The 12,510-nt window shown below is 43.4% G+C and overlaps 1 protein-coding gene across 2 annotated transcripts; it reads right to left on the reverse strand.

Moving 5' to 3' along the window:
* Nucleotides 1-128: 128 nt before the first annotated feature.
* LOC135370956 (replication factor C subunit 1-like) lies at nucleotides 129-12,078 on the reverse strand. 2 transcript variants are annotated; one of them, XM_064604900.1, is made up of 24 exons: nucleotides 11,975-12,078; nucleotides 11,512-11,658; nucleotides 11,360-11,411; nucleotides 11,181-11,255; nucleotides 10,903-11,090; nucleotides 9,703-9,792; nucleotides 9,467-9,536; nucleotides 9,320-9,406; nucleotides 9,163-9,246; nucleotides 8,966-9,081; nucleotides 8,322-8,432; nucleotides 6,157-6,336; nucleotides 5,032-5,322; nucleotides 4,825-4,963; nucleotides 4,245-4,351; nucleotides 4,083-4,185; nucleotides 3,687-3,769; nucleotides 3,461-3,598; nucleotides 3,266-3,361; nucleotides 3,101-3,199; nucleotides 2,890-3,044; nucleotides 1,492-1,755; nucleotides 1,175-1,388; nucleotides 129-604 (listed from the first exon to the last, which is right to left on the reverse strand). In XM_064604900.1, the coding sequence occupies exons 1-24, from the start codon at nucleotides 11,975-11,977 to the stop codon at nucleotides 407-409; spliced, it is 3,090 nt and encodes a 1,029-aa protein (XP_064460970.1). In that variant the 5' UTR covers nucleotides 11,978-12,078; the 3' UTR covers nucleotides 129-406. The 2 variants fall into 2 exon arrangements, with proteins under 2 accessions (XP_064460970.1, XP_064460969.1); XM_064604899.1 differs by having other exon boundaries at nucleotides 9,145-9,246.
* Between the last annotated feature and the right edge of the window lie 432 nt (nucleotides 12,079-12,510).

The raw sequence follows: 12,510 nt of genomic DNA on the forward strand, positions 1-12,510 counted from the left end.
TTCACCTCAAGTGTAGTGTGTTATACCTTATGATTTCTAGCCAAATACCTTGACCCATTAGTGCTAGTAGTCGTGGCAGGGAGTGCCCATTCAGTTTGTTTTGTAGGAAGGGAAAAGTCACAACACTGCTTTTCGAAGCCACCAAAAACAGTAGCAAACTTTAATAGTAATGACGTGTGGTATTATTTCCGTTGACAACATAACCATGGCCCAGAACACTCCTGTCCGCGCCCTAGTGATAAGTAAATTCAGGGGTGCTGCTTAACTACAATGAGGGCATTTTGAAGTATGCAATGATTCATGTTCATCAATAATAAAGACTATCAAAATATACAATTCTTATTTCAGTCACAACGCACAAATCGCACTGTATGCAACCTGTAAGACAGCCAATGCTTCGGGAGACTTAATCGAAATTTATATCAGTCAAGTCAGGACTGTCCTCCTCGGCTTCGTTGTCATCTTCAGCACCCTCAACCTCCGTGCTCTGAGAGGACTTAGGTGCTGCAGCACCCTTTTTGCCCTTTTTCTTCACAATATCCTCAGTGACAAACGGTGTCCTACCACCTTCTTTGTTCAGTGTTCTTGTGAGGGTGGCTTTTACCTGAAAAGTATGGAGACAACTTCATGCATACCAAGTTAACACGATCTTGATAAGCCTTGTATAGTAGCATGCTTCACAACACCCATGTGTCCCCTTACACTATCATTTAACCTGATCTCTTAGAAAGCTATGTAGAAAAATATGTAGTCGCACGTACAATAATATGTACACTTATTCATGCATGAAGCACATGGTGGTTACATGTGTGCATACGCACATCAGCATTATCAGTACCGTATGCAGTTCAGTTATTACCCCTATCGAATTTTTTGATCAATTTGGGAGGAAAACCAACGTTACAGCAATCCATAACGTTTACTTACAGTACTTTCAGCAACGTCTGCTACATTAATAGAAGATCTGCCACTTTTTTGCTTAGTCAGTGATACTCAAAGACTTTGCGTTCGCAACAGTGGCAAGTTCAGGTAAGCACAAAACAGCGCACTTAGTAGTTTCGCCTTTCAACGTACGTTGGTCGACAAGAGCCCACGAAGGTCAAGTTTCCCGCGACCCCTGTTGTGGTCGACTAAAATCGCGCCCACTGTAAGCGTCTCCTATAATGTATCTCACCTTTGAATTCACTTGCGTCATCGGGTCTTTCATCCCTGTCCAAACCGAGAGTTCCACAATTGTATCGAGGTCGGCCCGCTGTAAATAGTAGTGGTTCATCGTATTCACAACCTCCGGAACTCCGCCATTCTCTCGCTCGATGAGGGGCCCCGTCAGAGCGCTCCGCAGTGGTCCCAAGTAATCCATGTTTAGCTGCGTGCGATTGCCTGAGATTCTGCACAAAATATGAAATTACGTGTATTCATAGTTCTACCTATGTGTGTGTGTTTTTTTTTTCTTGTTTTTTTTCTCTCCATGTGTCAGAGATTACTATGTACCTTGTGTGCATGTGCATGTGCAAGTCTTGCAATAGCCTCTGCCTTTTGCCAGTGCTCGAGTTTTTACCAAACCACGCTGGGAAATTGATCATTTCACGTAGGTGTCCACGCATCAGTTCTCCGGGAATGACGCTAGAGAAGATAGCCTGCATCGGAAGCAGACCCCAGGTACCGCTGCTACGGATCTGCTTTTCAATCAGGTCGCCTTCACAGATGCTATTAGACGTCTCACTCAGCAGACGCAAGTGTTTCTTGATGTCTCCCCTGGTAGAAAAACCAAGTGCAGTAAATTCAGCTCACAAAAAAACTGTGATATCATGGAACAGTTTGTTAAATGCTTTATAATTAGAGCCAGAAGTTTTTGGGAAATATTTTTTTTCTAAATTCGGGGGGGGGGGGGGGGTAAAAATCGGTTAAATAAACATGTGCTCTAAATTCATGCGAATTCGGGAGAAGAAAATTCCCACAATGCTAAATTCCGGGAGAAATCGAGCTCAGTTGCTCATATGGGTAAAACCCTAAAACGTCAGGCTCTCTTTATAAATAGAGCCCTCCGTTTACGGGTTTAGTTTTCTGCAAATCCGGGGGGGTAGAAATTGGGTTTCATTTCAGGAGCCATAAAACAGGGTACAATCGGCCAATATCAGATGGAAAAGTAAATCTTCGGGTGAAAAAAATTTCAGAAAAGCGCGTCTCGCATTTTAGACGAATATGAGATGCGGAACAGCTGTGCTGAGTGTACAGTGCCTGTATTGGTGGCTAAGAAGGCACTTTGCCAAGTCCATTTTCATTTTCTTTTTTTTTTGTTTTACCCTAAGTGACGATGATGCAAACTGGGGGTAAAAGCGGGTTTTACCCAAAAACACAGGGCCCTAATTATAAACTGTTTGTTGTACAGAATTTCAATGTGTGTGCATGTCATTTCAAGCCTAATACATTTATATAATGTGAAAGATGAAAGTCACTGAAGAGGTAAGCCAGCTGTAGGACTCGAACCCACAAATTTTTCTTTCACCTTTCTATGTTGTTCCAGCCTCAGAACATCAGTTCCCTCATATATAATGTGGTTCGCGGTTGTAAATGCTTGTGTAACTAGATGTTAGACAATGTTCACCAGTGATATGGATACCCATTAATGCCACCATGGGTGCATTCCTATGGGCATATCGTGGATTTCCAATTATTAACTTGGCATTCAGCACTCAAGGATGCTTCGTTTGCTGCCTATCCATGCAAGTCCAGGTGACCATTATATAGGTACTCTTGTAAATTATTTCAAGCTCTTCTAGCACAAATACACTCTCATAAGCACACTCTCAATGCTCTGAAGTCAGAACCACGAGAAGACGGGACTTTGGTTGTACCACTGCTAAGTAACAAAGCACCACAGACACTCACTTAGCTTCAAGGGGCTGCACATGAACATAATTGTCCTGCACAAACATGGGTACCATGCTGTAATCATGGAAAAAGAGTGCAGATTTCTCGATGAGGTTCATGTTCTGTCCTCCCTCAGAGCTGCAGAGGATTTTCTTTATCACGTCGAAAGGACCCTAAAAGGGAAGGTCTTTATGCTGCAACAGATGGACATGATTAAGCAGCTGTTTACCATTTTTATATCCTTGGTCCCTTTGCCAGCATCAGACTTAGCCTGCTCTATGCTCAAGCCCTTCGTTCTTGCACTCCATAAGGACAAATTATGCAAGACCTGTAGAAATATAATTTTTTTTCCATGAAGGATACATATACATCAATAATAGCTGCGTTGTTTTACCTGCCTCACATCCTGGTTAGAGGCCACAATGATTTCTTGAACAGCGGCTGGAGTAACTTTGATGCCTTCCTTGTAAGCAATCGACATCATCGATGCCTGTGGAGCATATTTTTCTCAGTTCCGGATTAGCACTGAATTCACTTCAAATGCATATTTCTTGAGAGACAGAGAACTGCACGTTCCTCTCTCATTCACCTGAATCTGCTTGACTTGGGGACGGTAAAAGCGTAGGTCAAAACAGTGGTTGACTAAGGAGCGCATCTTTGGATGTGACCGGTCATTACAGATGCAGATGATGGGCACCTTTGTACTCTTGATCAGTGCAATTAGTTCCTAATAGCACCACCAGGAAAACATGTGTGGTAAGTTAATATGCAATAGTTTGGCGCTGCGGGAGACAGCAACGTGAACACGGGTGCACCTGAACTCCGCCTCTATCCTCGTTGCCAGCCATTCCATCCACTTCATCCATGATAAGAACGTGTTTAGGTGTTGTACCGCTACCTGCAACAGCACAGATTAGGGGAAAAAATGACAGCCGTAATATTTTGCAGTTTAACATCCAGAAAAATAACGAACTATGTATCGCAGCACTACTGGCAGCAAATTCAAAAGCAAACTGCTGCATTGCAGGTGGAGGTACACCATGACAAAGAACTCTGAAATACATATAACACTGTCCTCGCACTTGGTTAGGGGCCTGAGAACGACGAAGTATAATAACATATTACACCAAATGCACATGGTGTGTTCATGCAGGATCAAAAGGCTAAATGTAGGATTCACTTGACACTCCAGGGGCATGAGAGCAACTCACCAGAAATAGTCCTGTTTCCCAAGAGCTCCGACACCTCCTGCTTGAGGCTCTTCTTGGACCTGGTGTCTGAAGCATTCATCTCTATCATGTCAAATCCAGCTTCCTGAAAATTGAATTGTAGTCCCCTTGGCCAAAGCAGACAACTCAAAATATAGTGCGTACCTTACACACAAGAGTAGCCGTTGTTGTTTTCCCCACACCCGGTGCGCCAGAGAGAAGAGCTGCCCTAAAAGAAGATCCGTCCCCTCCTCCGCTGTTCATCCACTTTGCTGCACACGAAGATCAAAGAAACCTTTATGTTGAAAGTCATGTCTCAAAACGGAAACATAAGGACAGGTACCGGTACCTCTGATCCTCTGAGGCACTGGATTAATAATTTCCACAACTGATCAACATTACTTTTGGCAACATGCACCACTAAGACCCACTTGCAAGAGCACTGAGGAAATTCGTCAGTAGCTTTAGTGGTGATCTGCGCACGAGGAGTGTTGAGGACTGTAGCGTGTGCCACAAGCACTGTCAGAGGTACTGTGGACACTAAGGGACCTCCTCGACGTTTGTGCAAGCAGGCCAATTGATGTTGAATGCAAGCATGAACAGTGACAAAGTGATATGGAAACACAGCAGTGTTGCATAGCAGCCACAACAGAATCCTATCTACTTTGCTTGTATTTTTGTCAATGGGAAGGTTCCTCCTGAACACTGCTGTGTGGTTCAGTCCAATAACCAAAAGTAAACTTACGTGGAGGCTTTTTGGGGCCCAGTCTGTTCTTATGCCAGTCCCTTAACCAAACAGAAAGTTTATGGCAATTGCTCTTGTCTCCTTGTTGACCAATAATTTGCTTTGTGCTCTTTGGCTTATACTTGTCAACCCACATTTCCTGTTATGAACACAGAACACAATAGTGATTGAGACGAACCCCCAGGCAAGCAAATGTACGGTTCTTACTTCCCGTGAAGTAGGGCTGCTTTGCGAGGTTCCTTGTGAAAGGCTCTGGGCAGGTTCCGGAGTTGTACGGGTTGCATTTTTCTCTGGAGACAGCTTCTCTTTCTTTTCTGGTGGCAGTGATTCAAGGTCTTGCTCTACCTTGCGTTTCGTTGGCATAGACTTCTTCTTGGGAACGTCTTCGCCTTCTATGGAGGCCTCTGGTGATTCTTTCTTTGCTGTCTTACCCGATTTTGTTTCAATCAGATTGTACAGCCCTTCCTCATCCAACATTTGCACCTTGCATTCTTCTGCCTGCAAACCAGAAGCACTATAAAACTGTACCGGGAGCAGTGTTTTTCTAATTCACCTTCAATTGGGTCAGCTTACAGTTCCAGCTAGGAAACTTACAGGCAAAAATGGGAAAAGTCTAGGAATATGAATACACAAGTGAATATGATAAGTATTTAAAGAGATTGGAACATTCAAATAATTTATTTTACTAAAAAACAAGCTTTCGGATGGAGTCTGTCCTTCATCAGATGCGATACATTGAACACTTGGTAGAGATATTCTCTGATGTAGATTAGTACAAATATCTCTAACAAGTGTTCAATGTATCGCGCCTGATGAAGAAGGGACTGCGTCCGAAAGCTTGTTTTATAGTAAAATAAATTATTCGAGTGTTTCAATCTCTTTAAATACTTATCTAGTTCCAGCTAGAACCACAAATTTAAGATGCACAAATATTGTGGAGTGGCTTTGCATGTAAGGTGATTCACCCTCTACCTTTGAGAACATGCTGTACATGTCACAGTACAGGACTGCAGACAGTTTTGACCACCTGGGGTTCTTAAACAAGATGCTGGTCACTTGGTTTTTCATAGGATACAGGTAGGGCTCACGGTTTTCGGTTATTATAATTTTTGAGACCTCTCGAGACACAGCAAAAATGAATGCAAAACCAAATTACAGTGGTACGAGATTTAATGGAATTATAACAGCATGAAATAACGGGACAACTTCTGTTTGTGACCTCTCTTTGCCCTATCTCGTAATACCTACGGAAACTATAATCACCGAAAAACCGGAACCCCTAAATACAAGTAAGGTGCGGTTCGCTGTCATGACTGCTGTAAGGTGCCATACCTTTCGGATTTTTGCTGGCCCAGAGTCCCTGCCTGTTACGAGGTACGTCGTGTTTCTGCTGACACTGCTGGTGACCTTGGCTCCACACTTTTGTACGATAGCTATAATTTCATCTTTTTCGACACATTCAAGCACCCCCGTGATCACCATTGTTATGCCTCGTAAGCATCCGGGGGAACCCTGCAATAAAGGTTGGAATACATGTTGAGTTGACAATATGTTAGTGCATAACATACAGAGCATACGGAGAAGCAAACTGGGAACCCATTCTGAACCCAGAAAAAACTGCAAATTAAGAGCTTCTAAGTCAAGAAGTGTATTGCAAAATGAGTTGAAAGCGCAACCAAGGATATATTCATCAGCAAGATGTGTCCTTGAAAGAAGGAGCAATGATAAGAACAATGCAGTGAAGACTGAGCCCATTTTCACCAATCTCTGGCTTGCAAGACGACGTCGTCAACCCATTACAGAACCAGATGTGACACTATGCCACTTTCATTTAGTCAGTATTCCTGAAGTACTCCTGCAATAGCAGTGGGGCAGATATGCCACCCTTAAACATGGAGTGACACGGCACTACTCAGCAGGCCAACATAAGCCAAAACATCTGTTAACTACTCGGCGGTAGACAACTTTATTTATTTAGTTGTTGGTATTCATGGTACTTACAATAAAACTCATGATAAAAGCGGTAAAAACCTTACAGCGCAGTCAGTGACCAAAAGGGGACGAATGCAACACACAGCACCGAAGTGCAATATATAATACAATAAAATTGTGTCTGCATTATTGTTACAACATTAGTCAAACTGTGGGCCCTACTCACAGCCAATCACATCAACATCATTGTCCTTCACTAAATATGAACATCACAGCCTATCACCATCACAACCTGTCATTCGACATGTCCACGGTCACACATCACATACTTCTCCATCATGTGGTGGTAAATGATGTCCATGATGGACATCATGAGTGACATCGCCGACCTATGGTGAAACCACGCCAAGACTACGAGAACGTTACTGACATATTCTTAAGGCCCCGGGTTTTCCGCAAAATATCGCTGAATCCTTCGTTTGCAGCATCCCTTCTTTTTTATTTCACAGCATCCCTTATTTTTAAGGGTGTGCGGATATTAGAGTTCTTCTCGAATTCGAATCAAATATCAATCACTCGAAGTATTTCATTCACGAATCGAATACCCAATATTCGGATTTCCGAATATCCAACTATTCGCCGAATACGAACGACACCTCCCGAAAGTGGGCTTCACCTGTTGCTTCCCTGCATGAGGTGAAGCCTGCTTTACAAAACTGCCCATACTGCAGGACCAGAACAGACAGACTGCAGTTTAGCTTAAGATAACATTAACCCAAGTTTATTGCGCATACTTCGCCTGATGAAGGGGCGCTGTCCCTCCCGTGTGCAGTTTAGCGGTGGCACTGGTGGACATTGATTTGATGTCTGGGAGTTTGCCTTTAAAGACACTTATATAATGCCTACAGCCGAGAAACAAAAAGGGCGTCCTGTAACTTCTACAGGGCATGTATTGTAAGCTCCTCCCCAGAATAAAGTTCCTATCAACTCTGTAGATGCTGAAAGATCTTTCAGCAGGTGTAAAATGATTGCAGGTGACAGACCTCTGTCTTTGTCAGAGGAGAAAGACTATGAAGAAATGTAGAAATGTAGGCTACTACATGACAGCTTGTGAATATTAAAGAACACGCTTCACTGTTTCACTGTTTCACGCTTCACTGTTGGATTTCCTGCATGTCAGAGGAGAACACAAGACATCATGTATGTAATGCTGAGCCACAACAGTGCTTTCAATCTGTAATTTTATAAAACATTTTTGTTCCCACATTATCCAAGAAAATGAAGTGTTTCCCATTTCAAGCAGCTATTGACTGCTTGCCGTGGAAAATTGCAGAATTTACAAGTTGGTGCCGCAGAATTTTGAATTTGACGCAGCAGAAAACCAGGGACCTTACATATTCTTCACTCATGCATTAAAAACATCAGGCAAACAGAATGAAAAAGTGTCTGTACCATACCCATTTTTACCTGAATTATTCGCTACACGTTGCAAACAATGCATAGGGGAAGTGAGCCCCACGGTGCACAACACGAAAAGCACACTGCATTGTTTCCTACATCCGTACCTCTGGAATGTCCCTTGTTCCGAGAAGTCGAGGGCCCTCTCTGTCAAGGTAGCTCCTGTAGCCTAAACCCCCACCACCTCGTTTCTTTCCTGATGATGGCTTAGTCTCTTTCTGCAAACCACACATGCTTTTATCATTATTTTTTCCAATATACTTTTCTGTGCCTATTGGCGGTCATAGCAGGTATGAAAGCTTCGCACAATATCACAAAATGAATGCGTGATATATTCAATGTGACGTGCCCCGGCATCGGTCTTTTACGATTATTAATGTTCAATCAATACACTCAAAACTCGATATAACGAAACTAACAGGAAACACAATTTCTTTTGTTGGGTAGAGCCTGACAAGGTACGGCAGCCAATTGTGGCAGGGATTAAAAGTTATTTCGCTATACCGCGAGTTTTGTTGTACGTGCAGCGTTTCGTTATATCGAGGCTTGACTGTATAAATGTTAATTCATTAATTAATAATTAAATATCCATCGATTAATACCAATATTTTAATTTCCAATAGACTGTACTTGCACTGCGTCAGAATTATGTACAAAAGGTGTCACACCTCCTCGCAAGAACCTAAGTCTCCGATTGATTTTATTTCCAATTTTCAACTAAGCAAATGTATGCACCACAAGTTTCACATACCTCTTCTGCTGCAACCGGCTCAGGTTTCGATTTTGGGGGCGTTTTCTTCTCAACAGTGAATTCCACTCTCGATTCAGGCTTTTTCCTTCCAGGTTTCGAATGACCTTTCTCGGGCCCTAATAATGTGAAAAATAATGCATATTTTTTTCCTCTGCAAGTTTAAGCGAATGCTAAGCCACCTTTTGTGAGACGTCCACCTTTTTCTGTCGTGACCACTTGCGACTTCTCAGGTTCCTTCACTGCCGCCTGCTTTCCAGGTTTGGAATGTACTTTCTCGGGCGCTAATAATGCAAAAAATAATGCGCATGCCATGCATATTTTTTCATGTGCGGGTTGAGGCGAATGCTAATCCACCTTTTGTGAGACTTTCCCCTTTTTCTGGTGTGACCTTCTGTGACCTGTCAGGTTCCTTCGCCGCTCCCTTCTTTCTTGGTGAAGTCTCTGTAACAAGGAGTATTGATGGACGATGGTTATCACAGCCAAGACATTCGCATCCTCTACCTTTGCCGGGCGATGCCCTGGGAGGATCTTTGAAAGCGGCTTTTTTTCGTGGGCTCGTTCTTGTCCCTTGCTGTGGGAAATTTGGTGATCAGTGTAACGAGTGGGAGCTGTAAAAATCATGCTAGCTAGCCTGTACGGACATATTTAAAGTGGTGCCTTCATGACAATGTAGCAACGTTTTATGCATAACGGGCACGGAGGTTGATTAGGTGTCAAGGTTAATACGCATTGCAAACCTGGACAGTGTGATCGAGTTGTCCCAGAGTCTTTTGAAATGTCTCGTCATCATGTTCCTCTGTCGTTTTTGTTGCAGACTTCTGAAGTTTCTGAAATATATTGCTTTGCTTGGTTACACATGTAAGGGCATAACTTTATATGGATATGAACATGCAGGATGCAAGATGTCTCGCCTAACATGCTGAAAGACTTTTAAAAAGACAAATCGCTCTACCCGTATGAAACCAGCTGAATGTTGTTAGCAGTCATTTATCCTAGTAGTCAGCAATATTTTTAATTGTGCCTGATTAATTAACGACCTTTTAAAATAGTGGTCGAAAGGAAGAGTTCTCAACTGGGAAGTTGTATGATGACTCCAGAAACACCCAACCAAGGTGTTTCTAACAAGGTATACTTCGCATCGCTTTCCTTATCTTATCTCATCAGTTAGTGAAATAGGCGCAGGTCCCGACAAAAGTTTACGGAACATGCGAGCGGTGTATCTTCTGCTCGGTACGACACCCTAGCGGCAAGCAAAAGAGAAGTTCACTCATTGAGAGGGGTGGAGGAGCACGCCGGCAGCGACACCAATTCAAACCACCTTTCGAGCACATTCAAGCCATACCGAAACTACCGCAGTGTGTCACTACAAGCTACCAGCGCACTCGCACACCCACCTGAACGAGTAAACGAGCCCATTTCCGCTCGCCAGTAGGGTGTCACACCCAGAGCGTCGAACCGAACCAAAACCTGAATTAACCGGAATTTTTAGCTGGAACTGAACTGTAACCACTAGCGCCATCTTGGAGCTCAACCCGAACTGAACCAATCTAAAAGCTTCAGTTACCGGTTCGGTTCGGGCTGTTGTGTGGTGGTGGTGGTGGTGGTGGGGGGGGGGGGGGGGGATTCAAGCGGTCTGCCTGCCTAGATTGGCGGCACGTTTATCGGGGAAGAGATGAAAGAAGATCCTGTTGGTCGAAAAAAAAAAAATAATAAAAAACGTAACTAAGAAATGTTGTATCATGTTTAGTGGCTACCTATACTTTTGTAGCATATTAGAACCTCGAACCGGTTAATCGAACCGATACATGTGAATTCCGGAGCTGAACGGGAGCCGAACCTGAACTCAAAACAAACCGAAAAATGAACAGGCATTGGCAATGGTGCCGCCATGCAACATGGTCTACACCACACTTTTAGCAGCTACAATGAAGGCATACCACTTCCAATTTGGATGACTTCGAGGAAACAGCAACGGGCGAACTACCGAAAAAGTCGTCAACCGAGACACGTGTCAACTTCTTATGTGCCCCATGGTCGCCGTTCGTGCTTGCAGGAACCTTTTTCGGTGTCACAATCTTTTCTTTCTTCGGTGAAAGGGTTTTGGGAGCGAGAGGCTTCTCGGAGTCTAGAACATTTGGCAGGAAATTGGTGGCGAGTTTTTACGAGTGGACAGTGCAGAGACATTTCTCACGAGAAGAATCTTCATTTTACCCACCGTCATCTGAGGCGCCCACAAGGACAACACTGCTTGCAGACTTCTTTTTCGAAACGACAGGCTCTTCATCGGAATCTACATTGAGGTGAAAGTCACATAGAAGCGCAAACACATGACATAATTTTAACGCTCTGTTGCAATTTTATTATCGATGTGTCAACTGAATGCGAATAAATCACCTGAATCAGCTAGAATGAGTCTTCGCCTTTTTTTCTTCTGTGGGTCCTTTTTCTGAAACAGAGGCCAAAAGAGGCAGTCCATGCAGTTTTACATGCCTCATCTCATACCGCAAAGTCATGCACATAGAGTGAGTTCTAGAATCATGTTATACCTCGCTCTTTGTCGTTTCCTTCTTTTTGCCTTTCGAATCACTGCTGTCCTTCACTTTCTCGCTCTTTGCAGGCACGGCCGCAGACTTGGTATCGGATGGCGTTGCTCTTTTCGTAGCACCAGCAGGTGTGAAAAACCTTCTGATGTCCTAAAGAGAATAATTATGTTAGTATATGAGCACAGGAAAACTGGAAGGGAGATAGAAGTTTACGCTAGGGACACTGACGACTTCAGCATTTCATTGCTTACACCAGGGTAGGTTACGTGTTTGCAAGCACTCAGGTTTATAATAAGCTAACAGCGTCAACATACTCTCTGTCGTTTACGTGAACTCAAAACAGCACAACATGCAATGTGGAAGTCGGCTAGCAAGGGCACTACAGAGCATCCCATCTGTCGCATCACAGATGTAAAAAAAAAAACAAAGAAAAAACCAGATCGAATAAAGTTGTGTCTCGGCTTACCATTTCTTAAGTTCTTGCCAATCCAATTCAATAAGACAATATCATAACAAACACGGCATGAACAGCGCAGTTCGCGCCATACTTGATCATCGAGTGTTGCTAGACAGAACGGAATCAAGGTCGGAATAGCGTAGTTGTCAATGTCATTCTCCTGTTGTGCCGGGGAGAAATACATACTTCCAGACACAAAAGCAGGAAATGTGCGTACCTCCCCAGAGCCAAGAAAATGTTACCATTAATTAGCCTACACCGGCTTTCTTGCATTCTGTTCCCATATTCTAGAACAACATGTTCCCGCTTTTCGCTAGCAGTGGCGGATGATGGCCGAGTGTTCTGGCCACCTATGTTGCCATGGTGACGCCACGCCAAGACGCTTATTTGGCAGTCTGTGGTAGATTTCGGTTTCGGATTAACAGCAAGCGGAACTCTTTTGGTTTTATGGTTGGTGTTAGCGTACTGTTAGTGCCTATAGAATGTTCTTTATGGTTTAACTTGTAACGAAAATGTTTTTCGTAATTTTTCGTGGACAGTTTGTC

Source organism: Ornithodoros turicata, chromosome 10 (assembly GCF_037126465.1).
Source record: "Ornithodoros turicata isolate Travis chromosome 10, ASM3712646v1, whole genome shotgun sequence".
NCBI lineage: Eukaryota > Metazoa > Arthropoda > Arachnida > Ixodida > Argasidae > Ornithodoros > Ornithodoros turicata.